A 12149-nucleotide genomic window follows, 5' to 3' on the forward strand; every position below is an offset into this window, starting at 1 on the left:
TGTTTACCAACAAACTGCCGGCGCTCAGTAGCGACGCATTCCGACGCGCTGAATAAGCTGCGGGCGCTGGCGGTCGGGTCTGGGCTCCCCGCAGGTCGGTGGCGACCCGGCCCGAATTACCGCGCAGATCCCGGGAGCCGGAGAGCGCGACCGCGGCTTCCCTGGTCCCCGCAGCCACGGCGCCGCCGCCACCGCGCTGTTCCCTCGCCCTCGGGGCATCGCAGTCTGCCAGCTCTCTCGGGTTTCTGCCTTTTTAACCGACGTTCCCAGACTGCCCACAGTCGTTCTGCAACCCAGGCATCCTTTTAGAGAAGCCCCCGAGATGGCTGGTCCTGCAGCGGGCGCATCACCCCCCTCCCTTCTCCCGGCTCCGACTTTCCTACGGCGGGTTGCCCGGAGGGGCGGGGTTGGGCGCCAGGCCCTGGTGAGGTCACTGTTTGTGGTAGCCAATCTGGGGCGTCTAGGTGGGCGGGGCCCCCGTCGGATCCCGGGAACCGAACCCTAGAGCTGGACGGAGGGGCCCCCATGGGTTTAAGGGGGAGGGGAAAAGCCGTGGGGGGCATCCCCCGGAACCCCTTTTTCCAGGCGCGCTCTCTTCACTGGAAGAGGTGCAGAGAGACACTTTCCCCCGCATCTTAAATAAGGGGGAGGCAAGCTGGGGGACGTGGAGGGGGGGCTCAGCCAGCCCTAACACCCGAAACTCGGAAAAGAGAGAATTGGCAGAGAGAGCGGAGTATGCGCCCCGCCAAGGCCTAGGCCCTTTGGCCCCGGCCGCTATGACCTCCCCGCCCTGCCCCATCCCGGGCCGGGACGCCACCAAAGCCATCTTCCCGGACATCGCCCCCGTCGCCCCGGTAGTGGCTGCCTACCCGCTTGGCCTTTCTCCCGCAACCGCAGCCGCCTCCGATTTGCCCTATCCTGGGCCATACAGCCACTTCTTGCCCTACCCTTACCCTGGGCCGGCAGCCCCGGGGGACTCCTTCCTACCTTGCCAGCAACTTGGGACGCCGTCTCCGGCATCTCAGCAGGAACCCCAGGCTGGTAAGTCTCGCCTTAGCGGCTCTTCCCACCTCGGGCATCCTGCCCTGTGCGGCGGCAAGCTTCGCCCTCCGTCGGTGCAGCTAGCGGTGTTCTGACCTTACTCAGATTCCACGGGACCGGGAGGGGGGAGGCGAAGGGGAGGCGGGAGGGGGGCGGGGGCGAGTTGATGTAGGTCTCCTTTCAAGACCGACCTGGTTTCGATTTGCAGTTGTGTGGAGCCCAGCCGTGGGGCTCTCCCTTCCCCACCCCGGGGAGCAGCTGAATTGTGTGTACCTACGTGTAACGGGAAAATTGAAATAATGCAGATGTGGGTGTGGGTGCCTAGTCCTTCCCCAGGACCTTCTCCATCCTGTACGCCTTCCCTTCCCTGTGTCACCCCTCTTCTGCCTTGGTCTCATCTCCCAATTCAAGCTGAAACCCAGTCAACAGATACCAGATTCCAGGTGGAGGACAGCGGAAGTGGAGGCTTATTCTGTCCCCACTCCCTACCCAGACTGTGCCCAGTTCCTGACCTGCAGTAAACCAGCCCGGCAGATTCCAGGACTAAGATTCCACCACCACCCCTTGTCTAACCCAGAGGTGGGTTGGACAGTCTGTTGCCGTAGGTCCTGGCTGCTTCAGTCGCTGGTGGAGGAACATGCCATCTTTCATCTCCACACCTTGCCTTTGGGGTGGGTTAGGCTGTGCCTATTCCTGGCCATTCACTGTCTGCAGCAACTTTGAGCTCCGGAGAAAACACTCAATAGAAGGACTCAAAGAAGCCCGGGAGCTGGCCCACCTGGTGCTGGGCTGGGCCTGCAGAACCCATGCAACATATCCCTGCCCCTGTGGTGACTCCCGCTTAGTTAGACCTCAGCTGCCTTTCGCCCTGCCCCCACCTCATTGCCCCACTGTCTGGCACAGCCTCCTCCGAGGATGCACTTCCACTGGGTGGCTTTGCTGAAGTCAGTTCAGAAGGAAGTCTCTCCCCCTTCCCTGTATCATCAGAGCCAGAAGTGACCCTAGAGGTTTGGGGGGCTCAGCCTCCTGAATGAGTAGACTGAGGCCTAAAGAAAGGCTGTGCATAGGTCAAGGACACAGCCTTTTGACCCAGCAAATGGACTCTCCCTTTCATGAGACCAGAGAAAAGGACTTCAGGGTCCTCAGAGTCCCCAATAGCTTTTTTGCCAGACGGGGGCTGCCTTTCCAGCTGGGTCTGCCTTTGGAGGAAGAGCACTTAGAGGAGGAGCTGGCGGGTGGGAGGGAGAGGGAAATTTTCCTCCAAATGACTAGTTTCTGCAAACCAGTCTCTTGGATGCTTCCCTTTAGGATGATAATATGGTTACAGTTGTGTCTTTGTGCACATGCCTGTGTGTGTTTGGGGAGTAGGGTGGGAATAGTAGGGATGTTGGGAATGAGGCTGGTATTTCCAACCCTGTCCTCCTCACCCCTTGTCCCCCTTTGCTGACCTAAGGACATGGGAGTGGAGAGTTCCTTTTCTTCACAGACTTTCCCCGGATCCAACGAAAATCAAAAACTACTGAAAATGGTGCGTTGCTCTGCTCCATCTGGATTGAATAAGGTGTGAGGGAGCTCTTGGGGCGCCTTTCACCTCTGCTCTGTGCCTCTCACCTCCAGCTTTGACTACCTTGGGGTGAGGGCCACCCCCACTGAGCAGACGTGCTGCAGCATCTCCAGGGGAGCCCTAGTGCCCAAAGTCTGGACCAGGACAGATCCAGTAGGGACTTGCTGCGACTGGAGGCACAAAGGCATCTGTCCAGGACAGAGCTTGGAAGGAGAGTTGGGTGTAGAGAGGGCTTTCAGAGTTCCGTACTTGGGCTGTGTCACCGCCCCAATCTCCAGGGCCGTGTAGCCAGACGGGCACACGGATGGTCACTCAGCCGCCAGCCTGGGGCTCTAAGCAGTAGGGTCCAAGCAGAAGAGGCCAGACAGCGCGGGCGGGGCGGAAACCCAATGATTTTTCTGGGAATCGGCTGGGGGGGGGGGAGACAAGGGTGGGTCTGAGAAGCCCACAGCGCTGGAGGCCACAGGCAAGGGAGCGGGGAGGTGAAGGCAACTGGTCACTGCTAGCCAAAGACCTGGAACTCGGGGAGGGGGTGCCCCCACCACGGAAGAGGTTGGAGGAGGGTGGAGTGGGGGACAAAATGGACCCTAGTGAAGCCTGGGCATTGGGTCCAAGTGCCCTCCACACGGGTTACCGGCAGAGCCATGTGGATTGAGACCTCAGCCCAGGGCATTTGGGACGCTTGGTCCAAGCTAGCTTACCATCTGCCTTGCTTTCCACTAAAGAGTGGCACAGGTTGGAGCCACCTGGAAGAGGAAGCTTTCACCACCCTGGGGGAGAGGAGGCATTCTGGAGCCTGCCTGTGTCTGGCCCTGGTATTCCTTGAGAGGCCCCGCCCCGGGCTGGAGGGCACGGAGGGCACAGAGGGCACGAGGTCCCACAGCAGCACTCCCCACCCCCCAGTGCCACCCACCGGGGAGCTGGCCTGAGGCTTTGTCAGATGCGGCACTCTCTGAACCAGGTCACGGTCCCTGCCTCAGGGACCCCCTCAATGAGTGTGGCCAGGCAGAGGAGCCTACTAATTTTCGGGGGTCTTTGCTCCATGAGGGCTGAGGAGGGGAGGGGTGGTCTTGTCTACAGTGTGTACCTCAGAAGAAGGCCAGCGCCTTCCAGAGGGGAAGGTTGGCACACTCCGGAGGCACTTTCCACCCTGACACTGAAAGGGGTGCTCATCCCCAGGCTGGCTGGTCCCTCCCACCCCCACCCGCCCCCCTTCCTGTGGCGGTGGCAGGGGCAGAGGGAAGGCTGCCAAGCTGTCAAGCAGTCTCAGGCCTCTGAGCACTTGCGTTCCCTCAGTCTGGAGAGACTTTCCCTTCCATCACCTCTAGCCTCTCCCCAAACCCCCTTGGAGCCTTTCTGCCCCTCCCACCCCTAGCTGGCGCCACCGCACCTGACTGAACTCTGACCTCCCAGGCAGTGCAGCCTGTACCCCACCCAGTCCCTAGGTGCATTCCTCCTGGGGATCCCAGGACCCATAGAGTGGGTGCTCCCCAGGGGCAAAACAGCAGCTTGTGCTTGTCTGGGGGTAGCGGGGAGGGTGTTTGAACAGAGCATGGAGGGGAGGGGAGGGTAGAGAAGGGGCCAGGCGCCTGATGCTGGGAAGGAGCTGATGTCCATGGGTCCTGTGGCTTTTTGCTCCATGCAAATGAGATGCAAATGAGCTCGTTGAGCTGCTTGTGCAACCCGCTCGCCATCCCACAGACCCGTTTTTATTACTGCCTCCTTTCCCAGACCCAGAGAAGCTGCGGTTGTCTCCGGAGCCCTCAGAGAGGCTCCCGCAGGCCCCCGCCAAGAAGCTGCGCAAGCCGAGGACCATCTACTCCAGCCTGCAGCTGCAGCACCTAAACCAGCGCTTCCAGCACACGCAGTACCTGGCGCTGCCCGAGAGGGCCCAGCTGGCCGCTCAGCTCGGCCTCACCCAGACCCAGGTGGGGCCAGTGGCCTCATTCTCCCAATGAACCTTCCCCACAGTGGTGTTCTTTGGGCACGCCCCGCGCCCCCTTGAATGAGTGCCGAGTCCCTGGCCCTGTAGTCAGGGTGTGTTCCTAGCTGGCCCTCTGTGAGTGGGAACGTGCTAAAAGAGGGGTGGGCGATTCAGATAGAGGGCACCCAGCCTGGGGGAACTGGATACTGATTCTGAGGCAGGCGGGACCTGGGGGCAGCAAGGCCAGTTGGTGAGGGGGGTGAGTGTTCCAGATCCTGCACCTCTCCCAGCTCTGCTCCCCACTGCTGGGTCCCTTTCCCCTGATCCCACCTTCCACTCAAGTCCTCCTCCTGACCTTCCTTCTATTTTTTCCATCTCCTTAAAGGTAAAGATCTGGTTTCAGAACAAACGCTCCAAATACAAGAAACTTCTGAAGCAGAACTCTGGCGGGCAGGACAGGGACTTCCCGGGGAGGCCCCCCTCCCTGTCTCCCTGCTCTCCTCCCCTTCCAGCCCTCTGGGATCTACCCAAGGCGGGGGCCCTGCCTGCCGGTGGCTATGGCAACAGCTTTGGAACCTGGTATCAGCATCACTCCCCAGATGTCCTGGCTCCACCTCAGATGATGTGAGTCTGGGGAAGGATGGGCTGGGCCTCCAGCCCTCCTACAAAGCCCAGGACCCGGCCCACCTGCACCCCTTCTGGGCTGGAAGGAAACCAGCTCCAGATGGGTTTTCTCAGGAGGGCAGAGGAGAGAAACGGTGGGTGTGTCCTGCCCCCTTTCCCTGAAACCCAAACAGTCCCAACAAGCGTGGCAGTCTTAACCACTGCCCCTCCACGACGACTGTGGACTGGACACCTGCCCTCCAGCTGGTCAAAGGCTCTGGAGAGAGGCTCATGACTGGAGTCCAGACGGCTCCCAGGACGCCATCTTTGCTGTGCCACAGTGCCCAGGTCAAAGCCAGCTGGAAACACCCTGAGCATGTGCTTCATTGCATGCCGAGGGCCTTGCCTCCTATTTGCAAGCAAAAACAGTAGTGAAGTGGACATTGAGAGCCTTCAAGTTGACCCTCTGGCCCTACCCATCACCTTTGCCTGGAGGTCAGCCCTTTCCCTATAACTGATATACCCATTCACCATCCTGTGAAGTAGAAGGCATCTCACAGGTACCCTGAAGTGGGGGCCGAAGGGGTGGATAATTTATGCTGTCTTCCTAAAAACCCCTGCCTTCCCCCATATTTACCCATCTTGAGTATATAATGGATCCAATTATCCATATAATCCACCAGCTGTTATTAAGAGCTCCCCTCTCATACCCAAGAACTCACCTATGGGCACCTTGGAGCCCGTTAGGGGAACTCTTTGGGAGAGAATGGGGACATAAGGGCTCTCTGAATGAGTGACTAGGGATGTGGAGTAGGTAGAGAAGAGGCCGCTCCCTGCACAGCCAGCTTTAAGTGCAGAAATTGCTCATATTTATAACCAAATTGACAAGCTTTCCCATGATCTTACCACCCCCCATACACACCACGAGCATCCAGAGATTAAAGTTTATGCAAAAACCCAGGCCCTGGCGGGCTGTGTGATGTGACGTGTGTGTTCCTGATTTCTGAGTGGGGCTGGGGCTCGTCAGTTCTTCCCATCTGAGTCCTCCAGCACTAACTAGAGACCCTGGGTCCTGCCTTTGCCTCCACCGCTAACTAGTGCAAGGCTCAGGTACTGGGATGTCTTGATAGTGTTCATCTCTGCAGCTGTGCCAGTATGAAACTGGAAGGTGGGAGGTGGGGGTGGTCAGTCTGGGTAGTCCTCACCGGCAGAGTCTCTTCTGACTTTACCTCCCAGCCCCTCATCTCCCACCTTCAGCCCCTGAAGAGGCCCTGCTCACCTTGGAGCGGCCGCCCTCACCACTCAGACACCTTAACTCACCCAGAGGAAGTGGGATGGGGAGGGTAGGAGAAGAAAAACCTTAGAAGAAACTGGACTTCCCCATCTCACATTTGTACAACCTCTGTGTTAAATGCCTGGGAGACCAAGGGGCGGACCCCTTAATCTAACAGGGAGCGAGACAAATGGCCTGAAGTCTACGTGGCTTGGCTTCAGGAAGAAAGGTATAGAGGGGCCCTGTGGGCATAGTCCAGGGGCTCCTTGACCTGGACACAGAGGTGGTTTACAGCCTCTGCACCCAGCACCACACACACAGCATCCCAAGGCAGGGGCCTCAGAACAGGGGGTCCAGTCACCTAGGGGTCAGCCCAGCACTGTCCAGTTGAGGCAGGGCCTCTAACTCCAGGCAAGAAGCTTCCAGGGGATTACAGTTAAGATGGGAAAATGCACAAAATGATGTAAACATAAAACTATTATATTACTAAAAAAAAAATAAGCTTCCAGGAAAGCTCCCCCTCTTTACCTAAACTTGTTCCCAAGTGCTGCAGCTTGGGGCTGCCCAAGTCTGAAAGCCCTCTCAGGCACATGGAGCCAGCCAACTACAGACCAGTTGGCCAAAGAGAGGTACAAGGGGAGTCACATGTAGGAGAGTGGGGAGTTCAGAGGAGACCCTGCACCTCGGTAGGCCAGCAGGCAGTCCCCCCAGACCCTCTTCTGGGTCAGCAGTCGCCCCCACTCCCTGGAACACTCAAGGAGGGTTCATCCTGGGCCAGCTGAGATCCAGGAGCTGTGGGGAGGGGGAACGCCAAGGGGAGCAATACCCTTTTGTGCCCCCTCACGGGTGGCCCTGAGCCCTGGCTGCTATGGGGGGGGTGCGTGCAGGCTCTGGCACCTGGGCCCAGACCCCTCCTCGGGTCTCCTGTGAGGCCACAGGCGCTCGGGGCGGCTGTTCCTCCTCCTGCTTGTTGCACACTCCTCTTTCCACAGGCCGAGATAAGATCTACCGCCCCATCTCGGAAAGCCTCCAAAGGCGAGATTAATTGGACAGCCCAACACGAGTCGCATCGTTAAAACAACAGCCCAGGTTGTAAAGTTAAGTAGCAAAAGGAGTGTAATTACTCTCCCAGCCAGAGGCCAGCTGAGCTGACAGCGTCCCCTACCCTCATCCATCTGCCCTTCCAGACCTGCTCCACTCGGGAGCTGGTCCAGTTGCCTTGAGCTCCTGGGTAAGAAAGGAACTGGAACCCCAGTGGAGACCGTTCCCCTCCCTCCAGCCATCTCAGCTGTTCTCGAAGGGGAACCTCTGGTTCTGGCCCAGGAGAACACCCCTCCGGGAAAACTGGCTTGGTAAGGAAGGAGGAACAAGACTGAACCTTTAAGATTGGGGACTCTGCTGTGTGACTTCTCACAAGTTCCTTAACCTCTCTCTGAACCCCGCCCCCACCCCCCAATGGGAAAACTAATAGGAGCTGCTTGCAGTGTGGTTGTGATGATGAAACGAGATAGTGCTTGTAACATGCTTGACATGCTGCCTGGAACAGAGTGAGCACTTAATACATGGCATTTATAGCTGCTGCGTGATTATCAGGCAGGAGGGGTCACGGCCCGGGTGAGTTCACTCTGCCACTGCCATCCATTCCTCTGCCTCCCGAGGGCAGGGAGGACAGGGCTCCGTCAGCCCTGGTCACCACCATTCAGGAGCCAGACACAGGCAAGGTCCTAAACCCCAGCGTACAGGCTGCGCTGGGCGTCAAAAGTCAGCCAAGACGGAGAGGAGAGCGGAAGCAGGTTCAGAACACACTGGCTCACCCCTAAGAGGCTCAACCCCCAGCAGGTCCTTCCCTTCTGGGCCCTCCCCTCTCCCTTTACACTATTTTCAGACATGCCCCCATGCTCTCCCCCAACAAAATGAGATTCAATTAATTCAATTTAAAGCAATTTTGGGAGCAGCTCCTGAAGGCTTTCAATGTGAGATAATTACAAGTAATTTGCTGCTATGAAGGGGAAAAGGGCATGTGGGGTCTGGGGGAAAGGAGGCAGCCCCCTCCTCACCAAAGGCACACAGATCTGGAGGGATTCCACTGAGCGATCTTAACTGCCCTCCCATTGGCCAAATTACTTGCAGGTGGGAGAGGGAGACCGAGTGGTGATGGTGGTGGTGGTGGGAGGGGGCTGGGAAGACACTGAGTGACACACTGCCCTTCCCCCACCCCCAAATCCTCTGTGCGAGGTGGGGGTGGGGAGCTGGTTGTTCCTCTGACAAAATGTCTGCATGGCCTTTGCAGCTGATTACTCAGCTCCAAACCTCATTTGGGTTTGGATGCCTGAACTTGCCTCTGGGATTGTCTCCAGAGTCAATGGAATGTTATCTGGGTAGTTGAGGCCTGTGTAGACGAGGCCTTGGAGATCAAGGACTTCCCCAGGACTTACAGGGGATGTGGGTAGAGAGGGGAAAGGCCGGAGGAGGTGTACACTGACTTCCAGCTTCCAAGGACGTGATGATACACCCCACTCTTCTAGGTGCTTTCTGCTTTTACTCCCCTCCACCCCCCCAGTGGTGGCAGACCTCTCAGCTCTGGGCCCTCAGGGCCACTGAAGCCTCTTCCTCAGAAAAGCATCCTGCAGGTTGCCCGCCCACTCTGTGGTCACCTGGGGTAACCCCTTCCTTGCAGGGGCCCATCGGCCTAGGAGGAGATGGGAGAGGAGTGACTGGGCTGAGGGAGCCAGAGGCTGGAGCTGGGGGTTAGGCCTGAGGCAAAGGCATGGGATGCACCTCAAGGCCTCTGTGAGGACCCCTCTAGTCCTGCCCACAAAGTAGGAACTAGGGTTCTCCTTACCTGGGAGCCCTTGTTCTAGGAGGTGGGTACTGTTTTTGCAACCGTGGTAGAAAAGGAAAACTCACTGACCCCCAAGCCTTCTCTCCCACTTTTCTCCTTGCCCCTCCTGTTTCCAAGGAGGGGCCCTTCCGTCCAGTTTCTCCCACCCCAGGTCTTGTCCACACCCCTTCTCTGAGCAGCATGGCTGCTGGGCCTGGGGGAGCCAGAGCAGCATCCTATCACTGAGTCCCTGGGTGACTGCAGCGTTTCCCCTTCAAGACACAAAAGTTTAAAGCTGGCAAAGAGGCCGCCTCTCCGTGTCTCCACTTCTCATGGCTGTTCAGCTTGGTGAAAAGGGTAGGAGTATCCCCCTTGGTGGCGTAGCAGTTAAAGCGCAGCACTGCAAAGCTGGTCATGGCCGCCTCAGTGCAAATTGATCCCTGCCCCGAGCTGACCCACATGGCCGGCAGACCTCTCCTGACCCGCCCGCCCGCTGCTCCCGAGCAGTGTGCTTCGTTGATCTGCCTGTTCTGCTCCCCGCTCTGTCTCTGGTGAATCCTCTGCACCTCTGTATGCATAAATAAATCTTTAAAAAAACAAAAAAGGGTAGGCGGAAGGAGCCTTCCAACCCAACCCTCAAAATACAAATGCAGGGACCTGTGATGCAGGGCCCCAGCAGAGGGACCCACAGGCGTACACCTTTACACCTTTCCACAGTCAGCAGACGCCCGTCACAGCCACAGCCGCAGCCACAGCCACAAGGTGGGCACGGAAGCACAGAGCAGCCCTGTGAGGGGACATTCAGACACAGACACCCACCGGATACACATCATGTGCACAGAGAAGCACCGCACAGAGGCCGAGGCTTCAAAGTGTGCAGGAACCAGACCCAGACACAGGGGCTAGCTGCCCTGTGGGTGCACAGTGGGCGTGTGCCTGTGTGAGTGGGGGCGGGGGTGGGCAGAGGGGAAGCAGTTCTCTCCCTCCCGGACTCTTGCCCCCCCTCCCCCTTTCCTGCTCTATTCTCCTGTTTCCTGGGAACGTTTCCCTGGCGAGCAGTTAGACAGGGAGACTGCAGGGCCACAGACATGTGATAATTCTATGATGACTTTATTTTCTTTGCTCCCTCACCCTGGCCTGCCTCTTTTGCTGAGCTCCAGCAGGAGCTCTCGTCCCAGCCCTCCCCGGCACATCCCTTGGCTCCCAGATGCCACCGCTGATTCCATCCCTGCCCGGGGAGCCCACAGACTGGTCTCTCAGATGCCTGTGCCATCTTTCCTCAACTTGCCCCGACAGCAACTCCGGCTCCGAGAAGGGAGGAGGGGACCTGGGAGCCCAGGCTGAGGCCTGTTCTCACTCTGGGCTGGTCACACGCCCTGTGTGTGTGTGTGTGTGTGTGTGTGTGTGTGTGTGTGGAGGGTTAACGTGTAGGCACCGCCACTTCCACCCCCGCCTGGGACTTGAAAGGTAAAGCCCATCTTTTCCATCAGGCTGGCGGCCACGTGTCAGGCAGGCTTCCTGTCCCCTGCAGACTTGTCACGTTGGTGCCAGACTAGGTGCGCTCTGCAGCTCTATCCAACGCTCTGCAGCTCTATCCAACGCCATAGTCCGCTGCCTCTAAATGGCGCAGCCCCTCGGCTTCCTGGGGACATGTCTGGCCAGCCCTGGAAGGGGAGAGTTGGCCTCACGCTTCTTCCAAACATCAAGGTTTCTGATTCAGCTCTCCCGGTGCCAGGCCTTCAGCATTTCTGGCCCCAAATGGAGAGATTACTTCATTTCCAGGGGAGGGTGCCACTCTCTGTGGAATATATGTGGAATGTATTCCTGTCCAGTCTGTCTGAACCATTCCCTGTCAGAGTTCAGTTGAATCTGGGGTCAGGCTGAAGGGTTCTGCTCTGGACTGTGGCCCCCACTTGAAGCCCACGAAGGACATATGTACCAAGCACCGGGTGGGGCCTCGCCCCTGGCCTAGCCCACCTGGAGCCAGAGGTTCCCTGGGTAGGGACACCCCTCACACAGAAGGCCTCCGCGCCCATCACCTTCACTGCCCTGCTCCCCAGGCCCCCCAGAACTTCTGCCCCCTCAGAGGGGAGTTCCCAGAGAGCAGCTCACTGGCCTGCTCAGAGACTGGAACTCCACCCCCAGCCTGTGGCTCCAGCCTCTGCCTGAGTGTCCCTCCCCCACCACTCTCATTCTTTTTGGGGTGGAGGGGCTCAGGGTGGAGAGGGGCTGAGGACAAAGAATAAACAGCCTGGTCCCTGGCGCAGACCCCGCCCCATGGCACCCCTCCCAGTGCCAGCCGAGGAGGAGCCGCTAGACCCCACTCTCCGGCTGGCCCCTGGAGCTGCTTTCTGCCTCTGCAAGCCGGGGCCTGCTGCAAACTCCTCCTCCCAGCCCTGGAGCCACTGGGAATTCTTTGCTCCAACAGATCCCGGGGAAGCCAGTCTGCGGGAGGCTTCTGACATGTCCCTGCCCGGCTCCTGTCACATTCCCCAAGCCCAGGGGGATCAGCTGGATCCGCTGCTGCAGCTTCTTTCACCCTTTGCGACCTCCACGTGTCCTCCTGCCTCCCGCTGCAAAGCCTGAATTCTGCCTGGGGACTCCTGCCTGGCTTTGGCTCCTCCCACCACTGGCCCCTTGCAGCCCCCATCAGAACAGTAAGAATTACTCCCTCTGGCCCCTCGAAAAACAAAACTTGTCTCCTTGTCCAGACAGCCGGCCTGGAGTCTCTGGAATGCAGACACACAGCTGAGAGGCCTTGGGCAAGTCACTTTACCTCTCTGGGTCTTTATTTCCTCACCTGTGCAGCGGGATAATGATCAAAGTGGTATCTGAGAAGGTCATGGAGACAGGGAGAGAGCGCGCCCTTGGTAAGTTGCGCAACACGCCAGCACACCAGGCGACATGATGACTCATTTTTTCA

The 12149-nt window shown here is 58.5% G+C and overlaps 1 protein-coding gene across 1 annotated transcript; it reads left to right on the top strand.

Annotated features, from left to right (window-relative positions):
- The first annotated feature begins 776 nt into the window (after window positions 1-776).
- Window positions 777-5157, top strand: DLX4 (distal-less homeobox 4). Its single transcript, XM_004684327.1, has 4 exons — window positions 777-1050; window positions 2253-2276; window positions 4337-4533; window positions 4915-5157. The coding sequence occupies exons 1-4, from the start codon at window positions 777-779 to the stop codon at window positions 5155-5157; spliced, it is 738 nt and encodes a 245-aa protein (XP_004684384.1).
- Window positions 5158-12149: the final 6992 nt, after the last annotated feature.

The sequence above is a fragment of the Condylura cristata genome, unplaced genomic scaffold, assembly GCF_000260355.1.
Source record: "Condylura cristata isolate star-nosed mole 26May11 unplaced genomic scaffold, ConCri1.0 scaffold00017, whole genome shotgun sequence".
NCBI classification, from domain to species: Eukaryota; Metazoa; Chordata; class Mammalia; order Eulipotyphla; family Talpidae; genus Condylura; species Condylura cristata.

Coding starts and splice junctions, on each gene's coding strand:
- DLX4 (XM_004684327.1), top strand. CDS start 777: ATGACCTCCCCGCCCTGCCCCATCCCGGGCCGGGACGCCACCAAAGCC. Junction 1,051..2,252: donor ACCCCAGGCTGGTAAGTCTC/GCCTTAGCGGCT, acceptor CTTTGGAGGAAG/AGCACTTAGAGGAGGAGCTG. Junction 2,277..4,336: donor CTTAGAGGAGGAGCTGGCGG/GTGGGAGGGAGA, acceptor CTCCTTTCCCAG/ACCCAGAGAAGCTGCGGTTG.